Source organism: Vanessa tameamea, chromosome 12 (genome assembly GCF_037043105.1).
Source record: "Vanessa tameamea isolate UH-Manoa-2023 chromosome 12, ilVanTame1 primary haplotype, whole genome shotgun sequence".
Classification (NCBI taxonomy): domain Eukaryota; kingdom Metazoa; phylum Arthropoda; class Insecta; order Lepidoptera; family Nymphalidae; genus Vanessa; species Vanessa tameamea.
In genome coordinates, this window is record NC_087320.1 from 11,715,721 (window position 1) to 11,737,293 (window position 21,573).

Here is a 21,573-nt window from a genome sequence, read left to right on the forward strand (position 1 = left end):
AAAATATAAATACCAAATAAAATTATACAAACAATAAAAATATGTATATAAAATACGGTCTTATCACTAAGACCTCTTGTGGTTTCCTAATGGTTTTATAATAGACATATGTATTATATCTGGTAACTTATAATGTCCTATATTACGTGCAGACGTAATCATCATTGTTGTAGCACTGTTGATATCATATCAAGTTGTATTAAAATACTAAAACCGTTAAGTATAAGAAACACAAAAAAAGTCGTCTAAGATTAAACTATAATGAAACCATTATTCCGTTAGCTTCACACTTCACTATCTATATCTTATCTGTGAAAGTTTGCGAGCATTGCGCGGGAAACCTCTATTTCCTTCCAAGTTGAGGCGTTCAGACAATAGGGAACGTTTAGAAACGTGAACAATGAGACATCTTCATTGTGAACAAGTGTTTGTGAATATGCGACCGCGATTCCCAGGTCGCTATCAACTTGTTTTGATGAAACGAAAACGGTCCTGTGAAGCCATTGTACCGTCGCGAAACAACTATCAACTCAAATTCCATGAAGTGAGCGACTAATGTTTTTTTTTTTTAACATACAATAAGACTATGCCAGTAACCATCTTAACATTTCTTTAGCCCTTAGCAACTGTTATTGCAAAGAAAAATTTATAAATCGAATTAAATGTCTTATTAAAAATAAATCTAATAGTTTTTGAGAAAACTGTTTAGATATTTTAAATTGAGAAGTACATTCGTACACTTAATTATAATTTTTTCAGGATTATAAATAAAGATATCGGGTTAGAACGCGTGTTCGTCATTTATTGCGTGTTTATAAATCATTATTTTGTAAAAGGGGGTGAAGAAAATTCATGTGAGGAAACCTGCATGTGTCGAACGAAAATCTTACACGGTTGAATAAGCTCGAAGAATTCTTAAAAGGGTAGGATGTCTTAGCCCAGTAGTGAGACATTAACGGGCGTCAATAAAACCATAGATAACAGATCAACAATAGAGTATAATTAGATCGACATGATCACAATAAATATTCGAAAAATATACTTTTGTACATAAACAGCGATGTCACATATAATATGGCCACAACCCTAAACATTTCATACTCAACGTGTTAAACTTAATGAACATTATTATCTAAGCAGTAAAGTTCAAATTTCCACATAATTTAATATAAGTTACTCTCCTTCAGAGAGGTGACTGTGTATTCTGAAGAATACGATATATTACATGCAAATTTAAACTCTATACGCAAGACATAAGACTCAAGTTTATTGTAAATACGGATTTAAAAGAAAAAAAAACGATACTTTAAAAGTATTTACAATCATTTAGAATTCATTAAAAGTTAAGTATTTAAATTAAATTTCATTAATTACTATAAAAATATAATATTTAATATAGTTATCATATCTTTGTTATTAAATCGAGTAAGTTAGTTAAGTTGTTAAAGAGTAACTACTGAGTATTTTACCAGTCACACATCTACATGCCGTACCAGTGATAACTGTATATTATAAAATTTAATTTAATCTTCTGATAAAATTCTCTAGTGCTTCAATGCGCCTACTTTAATCGATTTGACTTATAAAAAAATGGACTTTGATTTATAAGTGCAAGAGTCTGAGACCCGTTCGGAAATACTATATAAGTACATTACGTATTTAATCGGAAATACAGTTAACAAAACAAGATACTAAGCTAAGTTTTATTAGCTTTTCATTCAGATTAACCTGTTGTCCAGAATAGGATCCGGACTTACGGGACAATAGTGAAATGAAAAATTGTTCTATTAATTTACATCCCTTAATTTCATTTAAAATATATTAAAAAATGATTTAAAACAGTATAAACATTTAAATATTCATTAAAAATTGCGTATTTAATTTTGTGCTTTATTGAAACATTTTTACTGCGAGTTAAAAGATTGTTACTGATTATATAAATTTGAAATACTACTATCATATTAGTAAACATTGTGCATTATTTATTCTGTATATAAATCTAAAATAACTTATTTTAATTTGGCTAATTTCTCTACACAAAATTACTCTTGGCAAACTTTCATAATAAATATAAACTTTGGGTAACTCAATAGAGCAAATATACAAATATACACACATTATACATCACTATATATGTATATATTTACATTAAAAAAAAAGAAACCGTTGTGGCCATTTTGAACAAAATTATTGAACCTACAATTGTCTACGATATAAAACTGTCTAATAATTATAACTTTAAGACTTCGCTTCGGTCGTCTTGTTTTCAGCCTGTATATAATAGTAGTTAATGAAGCGAGCACCCTGTGTTAGCTGTGCGCACTCATTCGTGAAGTGGCAAGCGAAGAGCAGAAGGTTACGCGGTTGGACTTTCCAGGCGAACCTCATGAACATGAGTGAATATATCGAGAGAGCTGAAACAGAAGAAAAGTTTCATTTTTTTTATTAATAATCAATAATACAAATATTTTTATAACATATATTTTTTATTAATAATTAGTTATACAAATAAATAAGGAGACGCTTCAGTAATACCTAACTGAAAACTAGAAAAAAATACACACGAAGCTGATACTAGCAGATACAAAGCGTTTATGAAAATATTTTAGTATTATTTTATTATTATTGTGTAAGTACCAGCTTTGCAGTTTCGCCTGCTTTAAATTCAGATTATTGTCATGATAAGCGTAAATTTCTTGTATAAATTCATTCTATAATAATTAAACTGAGGACTTAGTTTGTTTGTACTAGCTCATCTCTGGAACTACCATTCGAATACGAAAAAAGTATTTTGTACTTTATAGCCCGTTTATTGAGTCTATTTTACATTACGTTATAATCCCAGGGGACGAGGAACTTTTAACACGAGTGAAAACACGCGGAGTAACTAGTTCATTAATAAATGTAGATCAACATTTTCAAGTTATGATTTAAAGGGAAAGTTATATCTCTTGAATTATTTATATAAAGTTTTCAGTCTCTCGTGAAACTAACCCTTAACGACTTAGAGATATTAGTTAATAAATATAGATCAGATCCATAGAGAATAGAATAATTAACTTGGTATCTAGTTTAATTTGTCTAGCCTAGTTCATACTAGCGTTTGTTCGAAACTTAAGTTATGCGATTATTATTTGTTTTGGATTATTTGGCTAAAAATATCATAAAACACATAAAAAAATTATTATACACGAATAATGTAACTTTTTAAATTAAAAATATTTTATAATGGCAGACAAGCAATTGATGTTAATGGCACTGATCAGTGGTGTTCCTTCGTGTTCTTAAAATAATTCATAGTACAAAAATCATTTAAAAAATAGTTCAGGTGACAAACACCCAATTTACAAATTCAGCACGAACGTTAAAGATATTTATATATTTTTTATATTCTTCTAACCTAACCAATATAATTTTAATAAATTCATTGTATTTCAAATATAATTTTATAAAATGCAAATTAGTATTGTAATTATTATTCAGAGAACTTTGTATAGAACCAGTAGTTTATGTGATTAGAAGTCAGAAGAAAATATAAATAAACCAATAATAAATATTGGACAACATCACATACATTACTCTGATCCCAATGTAAGTAGCTAAAGCACTTGTGTTCTGGAAAATCAACGTAACGACAAAGTAACGACGGTACCACAAACACCCAGACCCAAGACAACATAGAAAACTAATGAACTTTATGTACATCGACTCGGCGAGGAATGAAACATGAAAACCGGTGTCCACACTACTCGGCCACGAAGGTCATCAAAATATGATTTATAATTGTGTGATGTGTGAAAAGTTGTTTGAAAAATAAAACTTTATCATTTGATTTTTACACCGGTAATAAATAAGTGGTCCTAGATTGACACTGTAAGAAATATAAATAACTTTTATACCATCAATGGAGCGCCGATACAGACTTTTGACCCGGTTATTATAACGGCGCTTTCAAAATATATATTATTTCATTTTTAGCAAAGTAGAGCTCAATAACATTTGTTTAAATTTTTTCTGTAAATACTTTTTTCTCGGGTTTTTATGAATAAATTTTATCTGATATTTATTTATCAAGTTTATCGTCGAATCAAGTGTGAACTAGTTTTTTTATCCTTTTATTGATGTTTAAGATATCATAAGATTTTAGATTTTATTGCCATGATAGAAATAATCTTTTTATAGCTTCAAAAATTCTGGTTCAAGTTATAAATTATGAGACGAATTTTGTTTGAGAAAATAATAATAAGTACTTTTATTTTGTTTGATAAAGTTAAATATTTTATCACGAATAAATCTTACAAAAGATATTTTGATATGAGTTGATTTTGCAGTAGACAGATTTTTTTTTAAGTAAACATATCTATGATATATTTTTCGTTATCTGCGACTGTTTTGGTATTAAAAGTCAATTAAAATTGTCGTGATTATTTTAATCTGATTGATATGTTCAAATAAACCTAAATCTTATAAAATATTCCGTTGAAAGACTTTTTACATCATATTAACAGCCTGTAAATTTCCCACTGCTGGGCTAAGGCCTCCTCTCCCTTTGAGGAGAAGGTTTGGAGAATATTCCACTACGCTGCTCCAATGAGGGTTGGTGGAATACCCATGTGGCAGAATTTCGTTGAAATTAGACACATGCAAGTTTCCTCACGATGTTTTCCGTCACCGCCGAGCACGATATGAATTATAAACACAAATTAAGCACATGAAAATTCAGTGGTGCTTGCCTGGGTTTGAACCCGAAATCATCAGTTAAGATGTACGCGTTCTAACCACTGGGCCATCTCCGCTCTAACAGACTAAATAACCTTTATCTATTTGAGAGCAATCATGGCAAGTTTTTTATTAATCAGATTAGTTAATTTAATTTGATAATATTAAAATTAATTATTTTAAAATAATTTAATATTTCCGTAATCTTAAAAAATATTTGTTTTATATATTCAAAATTTAAAAAAAGCATGTGCGTTCTATATTTCAAAATTAAATCGAGTAATGGAATATTGTCTTATTTGACTTAGTAATGCAGTTTCGTCTTTATCTATAGATAACATTCAAGCGCTTACATGAAGTCTAGAGATACAAACAAAATGTAGATCTCAAACATAATTGAAAAAACCCTCCATGTCACCGATACACACTCGCTATAATACAATAGGCACTTGACTATATATTTACTTATGAAATAATATTTTTTCCTAGAAATATCTTAATTGTATTCGGAAAAAAAACCATTGTTAATTAAAACAAATTAAAGCATTGGAATGCCGTATATCTTACTCATTTTTTTTTTCTAATGAAAACTGTCTGTCATTAATTTGTATAATACTTTTTTGTAGTCTATACTTAATTTTTTTTTTTTTTATTAGTGGCAATCTGTAAAAAATATTCCTATGTGACCTCTTATCAAAGTTTATTTCTTCTCTGCCAACATAACATTATTCATAATAGTGATAATCAGATTATCATCATATGTTCATCATATATGCAGTAATGAACTAGCTTGCCTATCAGTAAATATTTCTAATAACATTTTATGTAAGCACTTAATACTTACTATTGGTATTTGTAATATATTTTAATATAATTAGCATATTTTATTACAAATGGTGTTATCTAATACCATAAATCTATACTCATTTTATAAATGCTAAAGTAAATCCGTCAGTTATGCTTTGACGGCTAATACCGAACTGATTACTTTTTTTTAATGATTTGATTAATGAAAGCTACTTTTTTGTACTGAAAACCTACGACCACGTAATATACAGACGAAGCAATGGGCGAAAACTAGTTCAATAAAAATTTCAAAACATGTTTTTTTTATACTTATTTGATGAAAATACTCAGCAGCACATTTTTTGGCATAGTTTTTTTTTATATGGAATGGGAAGACGCATGGACCACATAAGTTGGACGCTGTAAGACATAACCATCACTTTCTTCTCCAATGCACTTAAAACCATGGGAACTAAGTTGCTATTTCCCTTGTTTCTGTTACTATGGCTCATTCACCATTTAAACCAAAACACAAACATTCATAGTATTGCTGCTCTTTGGTAGAATATATGATGAGTGTGTGGTACCTACCCAGATGGGCTTACAAAAAGCCTTACCACAAAGTTAGGTTATTAAATCTTCAAATCAAAATGAAATTGAACCTTCATAATGTGTCTTACATATTTATAATGAACTTGGAGCTTATATAGAAAACGCATTAGTAGCTGATTCTGGCTAAATATTCAAAAGGAATAACATTAGAGGCTTGTTAAAATTGTTTAACAAGTATAGAAAGAGACTTTCAAAGTTAATAATTTTGAAAAGAATAAAACAGACTGGCAGTAAATTTTTTTTTTTTTTTTCACCAGTTTGTTTCTATTTGACTATAATTAAAAATATTTTCTTCATACAAACCAAAAGTCATTTTGCCACTTATAAAACTGGGATCCTTCCTAGTATCTGCAATAGCAGCTAATGGTATTCCCCAATTTGCTACTGGACCCCAAAAATGTGTGCTGAAAAGTTTTAAAAAGATAATTATAATTTTGAAAATGAAATAATAATTAAATAATTTTATATTTTGTAATACACAGCTAACAGTAATAAAGTTGAAACATTAATTTATATTATTTAAATACAAACATTTACCTCATCAAATATTCTCTAAATTCTTTGCTTTTAAGCTGATTTAGTAATTTTCTTGCCATTCCACTCATTTTTCTGGAAAAAAGTTTTTTTTTTTAATATCGTATTTACAGAACGATTTATATATTTTTGAATAACCAAATATTGTACTTTAAATTCTATTAAACCATTTTTTGTAACTGGAGTCAAATTTATTGAAGAATTTAAGAAGTGTTGTTAAGTCATTTGAACTCTGCCAAAGTTATATAACAAGCAGGCACGTTTGTTATGTATCATGTTTTAAATATATTTATCAATTAAAGCTAATACATTTTAATTTTACCGTATATAATTACGTATACAACTTTTCAATAGATGTCAAGGTTATAACCTTCTCAGTGGTTTCATATGAAAAATTTGAATTATATGATTAAATATATGCTACAATTATTTACCTTTATTATATTTCCTTCCTTCTCTTATTATAAAACTATATTTCGTTATCTTTTAAAACAAAGTCACAGTGGTGCTTCTTTTATTGGATTTTAAGCACTGAGCAATGTCAGTGTCACTAGCTAAAGTCACTGATAATCATGACATTTGTTATCAAAAAGAAATGTCACAGTCATCAGAATTAAATTGAAATTTCATAGAATAAACTGTCGAGAATCATAGTTTCGTTAAAATTATTGGTTGAGATTTTTAGGTTTTTAGACTATTGTCATCTAACGGTTTGGCACGTAAAGAGGTCTAAACACAGAGATACGAGACCTGTACGTGAGACCGTGGTCATGTCTCTTCAAATATGTTGTAATATTTATTAAATTATTGGTTCAAATTACAAGTGATAGCAATTTTAGAAACAATTAATTTATTATTTATCTCTATAATGTTTAATATTATATGGCAAATAAAATGAAATTAGACCTTTGAAAGATCTACAAAACTTACGTACTAGTATAAACAGGGCCATATTTTAATAGCCCTTGGTGTGCGTAAGATAAGAGTAAATTCAACAAAAAAAATACAAGTACCTATAAATTATATTTGTTAAGTTTATTTCATTGAAAATTAATTTATTTAACGTGGAATGAAGTAAATAGATCTACATTTATTATGTAGTAAGGTAAAAGATTCTCTTATTGCAACTTTTTTGATAAAACTCAAATATTTGACAATTGAACCGTCATAATAATTATTATTTAATCAACAATCATCACAACACTTCATAATGTAAAATAAAAATAAAATACCGATAAAATGTAGTTTTTCAAATTATGAGTTTATTTCGTACTATAATAGTGATATACTTGCTTGTATATGTAATTCTTTACATAGCTCTTGTTGGAGCACTAATTTATGTGCGGAGCATGATCGTAACTGACCACAAGTGAGATTATAATTATTTTTTTACGAATCTCTATGACGATTTTGAAATTATTAATTAAGTTATCAGTTATATTGAACACTGGAACTTTAAAGATATATAGATTAAATGATCGAAATTATTTTATTTATAAAGCTCAAAGTCGAGTAAACAAACAAGCAGGATTTGGTAACATAGGTCCTTGAGCAGTAAAAGTATGTTCTTTACACAACTCCAAACTTGTTTTAAAGTGGAATCTTAACAAATAGACAAAAATTGTTTTATTATTATTAATTTAAGCAAATATCACCCCAACTTAAACTGGAGCATTCTATTTCAGTATACCTGAGGACTTATATATGCAGAATGGATAAATAAAACAAAATTATTTCACATGAGATTTAATTAAAAAATTGTAAAAGGCACTTAAATGGACGGCATCATGGATATATACCCTGGCTTTAAAACAAATAAGTAGAGCAGCCTGCAAGTGTAAATTAGTATAAAAATGCATTAGAGATAAAAAAACAGTACAGGAAAAATATTTTGACAAAAAAATAAATACATAATGGACACAAATTGAAGGATTCTCGAATTATTGAATGAAAAGAATATTAATCAATAATATATAACAAACTAAAGGCACTAAATATAAACAAAAACATGGAACACTCAAAATAATAGCCATTCTATTTAGAAAGTCTTATAATATAAACTATAAAAATTTTAAGATTTAAAATAAAGACTTCTTTAATGGAATGATTTAAATAGTTTTGTATGAATATACAAAATAAGAAAGTTGAAAGTTAAAAATGAGATTGTCTTAAGTTAAAAGCATATTAACTTCAATGTATAAATTCCTATGGCATACGTAATATAACTATTTATTTACATTAATATGATCTAATGGAAATGTATAAAAAGAAAATTACTAATATATTATTGCTTTTACAAAACCTATGTAGCATATAAACTACTTCAGTACAGTGTGTATAAAAAGTAATGAAATAAAATGTGTGTGTAATTACACCATGTGACAGGAATGAAACATCTTTATGTCAATAACATTAAATGTTAAAAATAGAAAAGATGCACTAATATTTAACATTTAAATATTATTATTACGACACCAAAGAAGTTTCACTTTAAAGATCTAGTAAAATGACACTTTTTTATTTAAGTCTTAATTCTATTCAAATTGTTTCAATATGCAATAACAACAAACCAAACAGAATATTGACATAACAACTCAAAACTGTATTAATTGTAATAAAATTGATTATTGTTATATTTAACATATTCAAAACCTTAATAAATTATCTAACTTATATTTAAAATATAGTGAAACCTAAGATATGCTTAATTTCATATTGTATATTATATGAAACACAAAGAATATAAATAAATTTAGTAAAATATATAATTTTAAATTAGCAATATGCTTTCAAAAGGACTTAATTTTAACTGTCTTTGACAATAAAAAAAAATTAAATGAACAAAAATTGATTTAATTAATGGAATGATTAATAAAAATGTCTATAAGAAAGTAAATTAATCTGGTGAGATAAAAATTCGTTTTCAAGTTATATAATTTTTAACTAACTTTTTCAATGAGTCAAATATACTTGCTGACTTATCTAAAATCAGATCTATAGCCATTAAAAAGATACTAACAATGGAAGCATTTAGGAATTCCTATTTTCTTTTTTCCCCTTTTAAATTGTATTACAATAACCAATGGTAGAACTTTTAGATTCACTCATTGGGCGGCATGTATGTGCTATTGATAATTATTCTAGAACTGTTTGTAGTGCATAACATAATAAGGTTCTATCTTAACCTAAGATTTGTTTATCTTAACACCTTCTTCCATTGATATAGGCACATTACAAATTCAGTGACATGTGAGTGCTCAATTAGCTTCTCTTTATGTATATCAGAAGCATTACTATTTTATTGGTAGCATAAAAGGTTATTGGATAGTAATGAATAAGTCTCCACTGGGCCAATATATGTAAATTTTATGATCTATTATCAAAACTATTTGTCTAAGTACACTGCTAATGATGAATTAACCGATATGTTTATTAACGAGGTAATTTGTAATATATAAATACATATAAAAAAAAGTTTTAAAAAAGTCTTAAAAAAACTTACTTAAGTATTTGTGAAATTATACAACATAATTGCTTACTATAAGTCATTAATGAAAAAAATTAATTAGTTACATAATTCAAGTGTCAATCAACTAAAACTTTTTACATTAATTGGATTAGTATTATATGTGTATTTTAAATAGACTGAACACTTTGAGCTCCTATTTACCTACCTACATTAAAGGACAAGTGAGATTCAGCTAAATGTTTTGGCATTTTCAAATTAATAAAATAATTAACTCCTATTTTGAAGTCAATTCTTACAAAAATTATAATAAGTAACTCAATTGACAACTCATTGTGTCATAGAATTAAAATACATAAAATAAGACGAAATGAGATTTAACTCACAAAAAGTGTTTCGAAATTAATATTACTTTCGTGTTGATTTGTCAAAAGTAGTTTAAAACACCACAAACAACAAAAAATGTAGACCATATAGAAAAAAATATATAGTCTATTACACCCAACAGAGAATTGAAACAAAAAACACCTTGGCTATAAATTGACGAGATATCTTTTGTCGAGATTGGTCGAGAATGTAAAATAAAGTAAAAATTGTATATAATGTTGTGGAGAAGTGAAATATTGTTATATAAAACATCTGAAGGTATATTAATCAAGAACTGTCTGCAATAGCAGAGCTATAAGCAAATCACATGGAATAGTATATCAAGATCTGTTTATATTAACTCCTTTGATTGGAATAGAATATATATATGTATATATTATACAAAGAAATATCATGAATATCCAAACATTTAATCTTTTCAAATATTTTAAGAAAAGTTTCCACTTAACAAAGGAACATATTTAAATTACAAAATATTTGAAATCTATCTATGAATAGTTGGGTCAGACTATATTTATCAGGTGCAACCAATAGACTATTAAATTACCTGAATCTCCACAAAAAGATCAGAACTGTAAACAATACAGCGAAGCTACCTTGAATAGCTGCTGCTCCAGCCAGTCTACACTTGAACATATCAATGCGTGTTTCCTTATTTTCTATGATATTCTGGAACTCAGCTTCTACGATCTGACCATCGTAGTATGTAATGGGATCCTCGAATGGGTACTCGTAGCCTTGTAAACATTCACACTTGTAACCACCAGCTTCAAACCCGCGTCCTTGGATCGGTACACACTGTAAGAGAAAGGTAAAGTTATGTTAGTTACTATATTCTATAATTTCAAAGGTAATTAACTTAATCCAGTGAAGTATATACTACTCCAATGCAAGTTAGTTCAATTTGATAAATGTTGCATATTTTCATCCAAGACTCACAATACAAACATTGAGTTGTTATTTCATTTGCGAGCATTAGATAAATTGTATAATTAATCCCAATAAAAAAATAACTTACATTTTTGTTTTAGCATACAATATTTTGTTTTCCAAATTGCATGATACATTTATCTATTAGCTTTAAATCAATTTACACCATAAGAGAAAAGCCAAATAAACATTTGACAGAAAATTAACGCGATATCATTGGTTATCAGAGCTTGATTAATTTATGATATTCACTATGGATTTGTAAAAATTTTCGTTTTGAACTTCGACGAAACAGTTATCAGAATTTTGGAAGTAAAATTAAAGTGTAAATAAGTAGTTAAGTGTAATAGTGTTGTATTATAAATAAGATATATTAATCTCAAACTCTTAGTAGTGTGCAATATAGCTGAGTTATTAGAAAATCGCATGAAATACGTAAATCTGAGGTTTATTTATCTTTATTCCTACTTCCATAATATGCTATACTCACATAAGAGGATCTCCTATCACACTTGTCAGTGCTTTTAAATGCATTTGGTATGTAAAATTTGTCCGGACACTGATTAATGTCTAAAGACATTAAAGACATGGTCACAGCCACAACTCCCCTGAAATAAGGAAATTTAAATAAATATTACATTACACATTTAAATATCACTTATGATTTTATTCAAGTCTCTGTGTTAGCTATTTAAAAAAAAAAAAGAATTTCGATTAAATAAATGTACTAGTATGCTAAGTATATTTTTGTTATTTGTAATTTGTTATTAGCAGATTAATTGGTTACTTAAGAAAAAAGTTCATAATTATATAATACGTATGAAATATCAGTTAAAACTTAAAGGATTTAACATAGACTACACATATAATAAATAAAATTTCCACCCGCACTCACTTAAATTCCAGCTTAACTTTGACACTGTCCCACCCAAAGAATGGTGAAGCATACGTAATAACCCATTGCTTCAAAGGTCCTTCGCAATCGTAGTACGGGCGTGTCCAGTGTCCATGTTTGAGACTAGCCGCTCTATAAAACGTGGGATACCTCTCGTATTGCTTCAAATATTTTCCGAATTCGGAATCACGTATTTTCATTTTAAGGAAATACTTCTCAAGGCTGTCGAAATTAGTCGACCATCTCTGTTTCAGGAATTGGTACCACGATTTGTTAATATACACAGCATCTGAATTTAAACATTTTTTCTATGAGTGTCTTATCAGATTAAGAAATTGTCTTAGAAACGAAACAGATTAAGTATTTTATTAACTTTTTTTTTAAGTTAATAACTATATTTCAGAATAGAATGATAAAGAAAGCCTTATTATGACAAGTTTGCTTAAAATATTTTTGTGCAAGATGTGTTTTGAAACTTTAATTCCATCAATAACTATTATTAAAGCTGGTAATTAATGGTATTTAACTATAGACATTTATTTTAGTTAATATTAATTTGTTCAATGTAATATCAAACATTTGTTGTAAATAAAATTAAAATAGAAACTATTATAGTAAAATAATCTATCAACACTACAAACTTATTTGTAATTAAAAAAAAACAACATACCAGTCTTATTAATTCGCGCCAAATCCTCGAGTTTGAATTTTCTAGTGTTTAGCTCAGTCTTATGTGCAAATGGTGCAAAGAATGTTCGGTTTGTAAACTTGTTTCTATCCCAATATGTACCTGAAGTTATTGCAAGGAAAATGTTTATTCAATATAGTGTTAATATTCACATAGTGGACAATACACAATAGAATTTAATTGATTGTCAAATTGAGGATTCATGGTCATCTGTTGGTAAGTGGTCACTCCTACCCACAGACATTGGTTCTGTAAGAAATATTAATAAGTCTTCATACAAGGAATGGAAACTAGGATGTTATGTCCCTTGTCTATTATGTACACTGCCTTACTCTCCCTTCAAACTGGAACATGACAACACCAAATATTTCTGTTTGGCAGTAATTATTTTTTGATTCATTTATTACATCTAGTTTATTTCAATAGTGATGGTTAGAGGAGGTCAAAAGGCCCACAGAAGACATAGACAGATTGTTAAAAACTTATTTTATTATGAAACTGTTAATAATTTAACTACTTCCTGTAAATACGGCTATTTTATTACAAATAATATGGTGTTAATTTTATTGTAAGTATATGTTATTCAAACAAACAGAAACAAAATCTGCATTAGGGGTATTTGCAACTGTAGCATTTTACAACCTAAGCTTTTATTTTATATCTATGCAATGTATCCATAACTAATACTGCAATCAGTATGTAAATTGTTTATTTTCAAGACATGTTATATCTTACCCGCAGACCAAATTTTAGAATCACCCAGAACTATAGCAAGAGTTTCTCCAAGCATCTGATCCTCAGTGAGGGGCTTATCGGCTACTCTTGTACCACTGAAAACTTCTTTGGGATCTGACACCTGAAACAATTATAAATTGTATTATTTACAAAATATTATAGCTAATATTATATAGAGAAAAAATAATTGTATCTTTAAAAACACTTCAGATTTTCACAAAACCTTTTTATATGAAAATGTCTGAAGAGTTTTATTATATATGTACAAAATAAATAAATGATTTTTTTTTGTGAAATAAATATTTTTGTTTTCCGGAAGACAAAGTGCAAAATTTAAGTGTTTATAAAACACAAGTGTGACCCTTGCACTCTTGCCAGATATGCTTTCATATTTAATTTCCTTATTTTTTTATTCAATTTATTATTTCTCTTCTGATTCTGAATAATATTGTTATTCAGTTTTGACCCGCAGAAGTCTGATTAAAGTTGTATGATAGGAACATAATAAACATGATTGTTTTTATTACAAAAAAATATTCAGATAGTTTATTTTTATGATATAATGTTGATTATATACAAATAATATGAGTATGTTACTCATCTTGAAAGTGATTAAATTATTTAGTTCTATGTGACATACCTGTAAGAAAGCACTTATGAAATTCGCCAATCGCACAGCCATTTTGGCTTGATTCTCAAACTGCTCTTCTGCACCAAAAGCAATGTCACCATTCAAGAATAAATCTGTCGGATTGTACCTGCAACAAAAAATACTTTCATACAGAAGTATATATACAATTTTATTTTTAAAATTATTGTGTAGATGTTTTTTTTTTCGATATAGTCTGAAACCTCTGGGCTGTTGCTGACATTTTTTTGACAAAATCAAAAACATATCTCATTCAAGTAGGCTTTCTTTTGAATCTTCAATTTACATAGTCGACTCATGGTTAGACTATATTTGGCAGGTTATGATAGTGGACCAAGGAATTCAATAGTCATTCTTTTTCATCTACCAAAAAATGTAAACATAATAAACATACACAATTTAATGAATTCATACACATAACACAAAAGCCGGCACTCACAGCGAGCAGTTCCAGGGCTGCACGGAGCGGATGTAGTTGAGCACCTCGTACACGTTGACGCGCTCGGCGTGCAGCGCGGCCGGCCCGCTCGTGGCGTTCACGTACTCGTAGTAGCGGTCCGCGTACAGCGCGCGGATCAGCGGGTGCGCCTTCTCCCACTGCACCGGCAGCCGCTGCACCCCTGCACCACACACCACATATACACGGTCTCCTCCAAGCACAAGGACGCAACAGCCAAGTAAACAACATCTGACATTAAATCGACGAATTGAGCCGAGAGCTTGAATAATCTGCTATTTTCAAAACAAAAAATGGCGTTCTGGACGTCGACGACGCTCTCAATGAAAGATACATGCCCTTAGTTTTAATAACTTATTTTGGTTGGTTTTTAAATAGTACTTACAAAATGTATTAATCTTTTTGGGTATAATGTTAGGTCTCATCTAATGCTAACCCTAATCTTTGTATCTTGAGGCTTGACAACCCAGTCAAATTTTAATCAAGCAATTTAAGACTGACCTCAAATAAATGGAATAATGACTGACATTGATAACTAAAGTATTTTAAAAAATAATTTAATAAAAAATCTGATGATACTTTACCAATATAAAGGAATGGTAATAAGATATAAATAAGTTTATATAGTTATTTATTTCTACTAAAATGATGTTCAATTGGAAATTTTTGTCTTCATTCTATATAAAGAAGTTTGACTATGATCAGTTGTGGCTTAACATATATGTCATCTACGCCAAAAATGCTTTTTTGCTTCATGTTAATTATAAGTAAGGCTTGGATTTGTATGCAGCACAATTAAAAAGTATAATATCATACATACACCCAATTTCCAGACAGTCAAAGTTGTTATAATACTGGTCGGATGTTGCTCGTTCGATAATCTCCCCGAGGTACGGTCGACGCACAATACTTGGCAGACGGAAACCGGGCCGGCACCGACACTGATAACCGCCACGACGGAAACCCCAACCATGGATTGGTTCACACTAAAAGAGATTCAGAAATCAAATAAATCATGTGTATCATTAATTAAAACTTGAAAAAATATATATATAAATATTAATTTCAAATTACTTCAGTAGTCTCCTCTTTACATCTCGCTGTAGAAGCAAATCTATTTGGTTTGTCATTACCCTGACTCGGTGGACATTGGTTTATATCTATCCTGTCATAATCCATTTCCATAACCACAGCTGCCGTATATCTGTATATTTTAAAAATATATTATATATATGCTAATATATAAAGTATAATCACACTTTTTAACTTTACTATGGTTTGATTAACTTACGTTGGATATTCAATATGCCTGAACTGAGTGTGACGGGGATAAATATCGGCAACAGGTGAAACTGCTGCCACGAGCCATTTGTTCAACCGACCGCAGTCGAAATAAGGTTTTGTCCAGTTCACTGGTCCAGGTGTCTATAATATATAAACTTAGACATGAGAAAAAAATACAATAACATTTTCAACCAGACTCAAAATACATCACAGTTTAGCTCATTCTTAGAATGTATGTTAAGGATTTAGGTAATACTTATATTAATATTACATTCAGAGTAGATATACTAAGTACAACCTGAATTTTTACAAATAAAAATTATTGCAGTTTTAATAATTTTTTAGATGAAAATGACAAATTACTTTATAGCCCTAAGTTAAATTATATCTATTTTTTTACATACAAACCTCATCATTGCCAGGGGGTCCATGGAAAGTGAATGTTTCATTGGTGTTATTAGCATATCTTATTTCAACTTGATATGTTGTTTTTGTGTCATGTCTGTTTGATACCTTGTCGGGTAACCATAAAGAATACCACTCGTTAGTACGATAGAAATCAGATGTGTAATCCTTTGACAAGCTTTCAGGGTCAAATGCACCCAGATCTTCCACAAAAAATGTATTTAATGTTGATATCTTTTGCAAATGAACAGGATCATTGAAATCATCTGCTCTTAGAGCTCTAGGCGCGAATCTAGGCATAGTCTTATTGAAGAATCCTCGGTATGAGGATGTATATGACATGTTCGGTGAGAAATATAATGAACTAGCGTTTATATATGGATTAGCAGAAACGTCGGCTACAGATGATAGAAAATAATACATCATCCCTGGATCGTAGGTATCGTTTATCGCAGGTCGAATAAACCTGGACTGCAGAATGTAACTCCAGAAAAACGCCCTTGTCATAGCCATATTGTGCAAATGTAACATTGCAGTACGATTTGCGAACACGGGATTAATGTTTATCTCTTTTACGTCGGGATGGTGAGACACGGAATCCTCAGGAAGGAAGAGATCATCTAAATGGCTGATAAAGCAGTTGTCGGTATTAATTTTATCCATTTTTCCTCGAATTTCGTCTACAGAATCGCGTATTTGCCATTCGTACTGACCGGCCACACCCCATAGCAAAGCACATAAAGAAACCACAAGTAAAGTACAATTGATTTTATACATTTTTACTTAAATTCTATTAACACCACAATATAACTCAAACTTGTGTTATAATCAGGAATATAAACATTGGAATGCTTATTTTGTAATTTTATTTGACCGCATTGTAACGGAAACCGATTGTTTTGGTTTGACAGAGATACACAAATTTCAAATGACATTAGTGATTTGTAGGTTTCAACGATAATTAATGTCATAATTTCAAAAGCTTCTTTTTCTTTAACACTTTGGGATAACAATTTGTAAGTGATGTAGATAGGACACAATCCGATACAAAATATGTATTTCTATGTATTCAAGTAAATCACATTTTGGAAAATAGATACGAGAACAATACTGTCTTTTAACCTTTTGCCTCTATTACATAAAATAAAACAAAAAGTTGTCTATAGTTAACCTAATAAGTGTTTAAAATTTTATAAACATTAAAAAAATATTTGACCTAATTAATAGTAATAAATAATGGCCGGAACGTTATTTCGTAAGTTTAAATACGAGATCTTTCGTATAATTTGCCTATACACCGTTTTTCATTGAATAATATCTATTACAGGTTCCTTGTTTAATACTGCTTTAAGTCTTCATAAACCCAATGTTACGACTTTAGTAAGTAACTGATAAGTTTATTGTTTTGTAATTGATCAATTATTTATAATGCTATTACTTATAAAACCAAATTGTTTCTAATACAAATTACAATTTCAGAAATCCATACACACTGGATCAGTATATTATGCAGCTCGTAAGGGTACTCGAGCCAAGGCTCGTGCGAAGAAAGTCAAAGTTGAAATCACTAAAATTGGTTTTATCCCCCATAACCAAAGAGGCAAAAATAAGTAAGCTTATATCGTTACTATACCATCACAGTTCGGTCTTTTCGAATTATAGGACTGAGAGTCTAGATAGTACATTTATGAGAATGAGGAATAAAGAGTAAACTTGTGTATTTTAATATCACCCGAGAATAGCTGCTATGACCGAGATCACTCAGAAAAAAGTATATAATGCATAACTATAAAAGAAAAAGATTGAACATTTTGTAGTCGGTGGTTTTATAATACATACATTTATTAATTTTTATTAAGTATAATGTATTTTTATATGCTTATTCAATTCATTATTTGATGTAAAACATTTTAATATTTTTTAGAATAACAAAAGTTCATGTGAACAAGCATTTAGATTATTCATTTAAAATGGAATCAAAAGATGATGTGTATCCTATGCGATACTACCGCTGGTTGACATATACTGCTGAGGATGCTATAACGGCACATAAGGAAACTCACGATCCAACAATGTATAATGCCCTTGATTCACTTTTGTTTGCTCAAATTGAATTTAACATGGAAGCTGTTAAAAAGGTACAATTTAATGATTAATAAAATAAAATAGTGTATTTTAAGTATTTATTTTTTCATTTGGTCTTAGAACCAAAAAACATTAATGTAAAAGTAATTTATTAATATTGATATAATATAGGTATTGATCTATGTAAGATTGATATTTATATAGGATTTATATTATTTAGATAGATTTTTATTCATATTAATTTCATTGCTTTTGGTCAGTTACTACATATTTTATATGGTTTTACCCTCAACTGATTGGGGCAGGTGTAACTAATATTAACTTACTAATTAATAATAATATTATGGTTATCATATACCAAACTAAGTGTTGGTAATAGGCTGAGAGATTGTATCCTATCAGCTAAATTTTTTGCTGTATCCTTATTAATATTCTTGAATCTATCAGTGTGCCAAGCAGTCAAGTAAAGTCGAGCTTCAATTTTAATTGAATTAATAAAAATCATTCACCCAGGCAAATATTATTTAATTTGGTCATAAAAACAATTTTCTAGTTATGTAACAAGTATAATATACCCACTTTTTTTTATCTTTACAGAATCGTTATTTAGACAATATTATACGTCTCACACTACTTCCCCATTTCTTCCCACGTGATGAGGAAAGAACCATCCTTGCATTTTGTAAGGGTCCTGAATTGATCAAACAAGTTACAGAGGCGGGAGCAACTACTGTTGGTAGTACAGAATTAGTTAAGAAGATTCAGGTAATCTAAAGTTATTTTTGATACTTAATTAATGCAGTAATTCTGGAAAACACTATGAAAACAGAATATACTTTATGGTTATTTAAGTGGGTTCTTGTCAATTTTCGAATCTCTCAGTTCCTCATAATCGGAATATAAGATGTATTCTGATAAGATATACTCTTGGATAACATTACATATCCTGTAAAAAAGAAACCCTATCATCATTGAAAAGTAAGAAATGCTAAAGCTCTGAAATGATACTTTTGGCAATGCAGCTTAAATCTAGATAAAAAATATTTATTTTAATTTTCATTGGAACTAAATTGCTTAAAAACAAATGAAATGATTTTTGATGAAACCACTTAATCCTTAGATGCCTCAAGTACCATTTCTTACATTTCAATAATGTTATAATTGAATATGTTTGATGAATTAATTTTTATTTTAAATATGGGCGATGAGGATTAGTAGTGGATTTCATTTCAATGCATTTCCACTGCAAACACCAGTGACTTTTTAATGTCACATCTATTTATTAATAGGCAAAGACAAAACAGTTCACACCTTTTCTTCCTGTGTTTGTCAAGCAATTGTTTGTCTCTTGTTCAGCTATTGAAGAGGTATAGTATTATGAAAATAAATTTGGAAACATACAAATATATATATGAATATGTATACTAGTGATTTTTTATTTCTAATGCTTGATGGTGAAGCAAAACATTGTAAAGAAATCTGCATCTGTATAGAAAAAATTCTGTCATATAATTTTCAAACAAAGCATGAATCCAAAAACTAACTTCTCTATCCAACTTTTATTTTCAGGAGGGAGAAATCAAACTAAGTGATTATGACTATGTAATAGCTCATCCAAATATCTTAACGGATTTAGTTCCAATCCGTGGTTTGATGAAGAGACGTTTCCCGAACGTGCGCTCCGGTACCCTGGACCCCAACATCTGTGACCTAGTCAAGAAATTTGCTGCCGGTGTCCAATACAGAATCGTTAAGGATGACCATCAACAAAACTTTGGTTCTGTGGAAGTTCCTGTCGGACGAGTGAGTTAAAAAATGTTTCGCGGTATACTGTCATATAAATATGATTTATACTATATAGCACTCAGGAGTAATGCTTTCTACCAGTGAAAAATATTTTTACTATTCGATCATTACTTCCGGAAATTATATATACTTATAAACAAACATATTTTACCTCCTTATAATAGTAGTATAGACACATTTGAATTTGCAATATTTAAAGATAAATAATCGCTTGTCTCATTACTCTAGTAATAATTACAATGTGTTCTCAATTTCAGTTGAATATGGAAACGAAGCAACTTATAGAAAACATTGATGCTTTATTGAAAGACTTACAATCTATACGACCGAAAAGAGATGGACTTTTTATTACAAGGTAGTATAAAGTTACTAATATTTGTCTATTTCTACTACCTAAGTGAGTCAAACATTGAAGCATAAAAAATCAAGGTATAGAGGTAAATGTGGAGCTATTTATTATTAGTTTTAAAATATGGACTGCCATTTTGCTTCACTGCATTATTTATTGAAAATAATGTGACCAACTGTTTATCAAATTATATTTTGTTAAGAAATAAAATAATTCATGATTTATTCCACAGATGCTATCTAACAAGTCCTCCGTCACCTGAAAAGCTTAAGATCGATCCATTTGTGTATGTTGATCGTACATTATCAAAGGAAGTTCAAGAGGATAGTGACAATGAAGATGAAGAGGTTGCCGCAAAAGCTTAGATTATTTATGTTTTTATGTAGTAATTATATTAGAATAGCTGGTTAATAAAAAATATATAATTGTAATAGACTTTTACTTAACCAAAAACATTTAACCTGTAAATAAGCCACCACAAATTTGCAATAAATTAAAATATGAAGTAATTTTTATTTTATTATTTATAATTTTTTTGTAATGGCAGAACTACAAATATTGCTATCTCTTTCTAATAATGGTTAAATCCAAAAGCAAGTCTAATAAGATTTAACTAGATTCTTTGTGTGCTTAAAAGAATAATTTATACTGGAACCATTAATGAGATGATCTAGATCAGTTTATTTGATCGCTCTGCGTTATCTATTAGACATAAATGAAAATGAAATCACTTCGTTTTATTAGATATGGTATAAGAGTTAACATCAATTTCAATTATAGTAAATA

The 21,573-nt window shown here is 29.0% G+C and overlaps 3 protein-coding genes across 4 annotated transcripts; 1 reads left to right on the forward strand and 2 right to left on the reverse strand.

Annotated features, from left to right (window-relative positions):
- Nucleotides 1–978: 978 nt before the first annotated feature.
- LOC113398473 (mitochondrial pyruvate carrier 1) lies at nt 979–7,226 on the reverse strand. 2 transcript variants are annotated; one of them, XM_026637225.2, is made up of 4 exons: nt 7,086–7,226; nt 6,655–6,726; nt 6,421–6,521; nt 979–2,414 (listed from the first exon to the last, which is right to left on the reverse strand). In XM_026637225.2, exons 2-4 carry the CDS (start codon nt 6,720–6,722, stop codon nt 2,239–2,241), a joined length of 345 nt encoding a protein of 114 aa, XP_026493010.1. In that variant the 5' UTR covers nt 6,723–6,726; nt 7,086–7,226; the 3' UTR covers nt 979–2,238. The 2 variants fall into 2 exon arrangements, with proteins under 2 accessions (XP_026493010.1, XP_026493011.1); XM_026637226.2 differs by lacking the exon at nt 7,086–7,226 and adding an exon at nt 6,974–7,061.
- Nucleotides 7,227–11,006: 3,780 nt separating this feature from the next.
- On the reverse strand, nt 11,007–17,480 carry LOC113398468 (uncharacterized). The gene is made up of 11 exons (XM_064216412.1): nt 16,551–17,480; nt 16,150–16,283; nt 15,933–16,062; nt 15,679–15,844; nt 14,841–15,021; nt 14,393–14,510; nt 13,753–13,873; nt 13,000–13,119; nt 12,330–12,618; nt 11,925–12,042; nt 11,007–11,302 (listed from the first exon to the last, which is right to left on the reverse strand). Exons 1-11 carry the CDS (start codon nt 17,322–17,324, stop codon nt 11,048–11,050), a joined length of 2,406 nt encoding a protein of 801 aa, XP_064072482.1. The 5' UTR covers nt 17,325–17,480; the 3' UTR covers nt 11,007–11,047.
- A 186-nt stretch (nt 17,481–17,666) lies between these two features.
- LOC113398467 (large ribosomal subunit protein uL1) lies at nt 17,667–21,214 on the forward strand. Its single transcript, XM_026637218.2, has 8 exons — nt 17,667–17,802; nt 17,875–17,927; nt 18,027–18,157; nt 18,472–18,685; nt 19,230–19,397; nt 20,202–20,435; nt 20,696–20,793; nt 21,020–21,214. The coding sequence occupies exons 1-8, from the start codon at nt 17,784–17,786 to the stop codon at nt 21,150–21,152; spliced, it is 1,050 nt and encodes a 349-aa protein (XP_026493003.1). The 5' UTR covers nt 17,667–17,783; the 3' UTR covers nt 21,153–21,214.
- Nucleotides 21,215–21,573: the final 359 nt, after the last annotated feature.

Coding starts and splice junctions, on each gene's coding strand:
- LOC113398473 (XM_026637225.2), bottom strand. CDS start 6,722: ATGAGTGGAATGGCAAGAAAATTACTAAATCAGCTTAAAAGCAAAGAA. Junction 6,522..6,654: donor TTTAGAGAATATTTGATGAG/GTAAATGTTTGT, acceptor AAAACTTTTCAG/CACACATTTTTGGGGTCCAG. Junction 2,415..6,420: donor AAGTGGCAAAATGACTTTTG/GTTTGTATGAAG, acceptor CTTCTGTTTCAG/CTCTCTCGATATATTCACTC.
- LOC113398467 (XM_026637218.2), top strand. Junction 18,686..19,229: donor ACATGGAAGCTGTTAAAAAG/GTACAATTTAAT, acceptor TTATCTTTACAG/AATCGTTATTTAGACAATAT. Junction 20,794..21,019: donor GATGGACTTTTTATTACAAG/GTAGTATAAAGT, acceptor TTTATTCCACAG/ATGCTATCTAACAAGTCCTC.
- LOC113398468 (XM_064216412.1), bottom strand. CDS start 17,324: ATGTATAAAATCAATTGTACTTTACTTGTGGTTTCTTTATGTGCTTTG. Junction 15,845..15,932: donor GTAAAGAGGAGACTACTGAA/GTAATTTGAAAT, acceptor AATCTCTTTTAG/TGTGAACCAATCCATGGTTG. Junction 12,043..12,329: donor AAAGTTAAGCTGGAATTTAA/GTGAGTGCGGGT, acceptor TCCTTATTTCAG/GGGAGTTGTGGCTGTGACCA.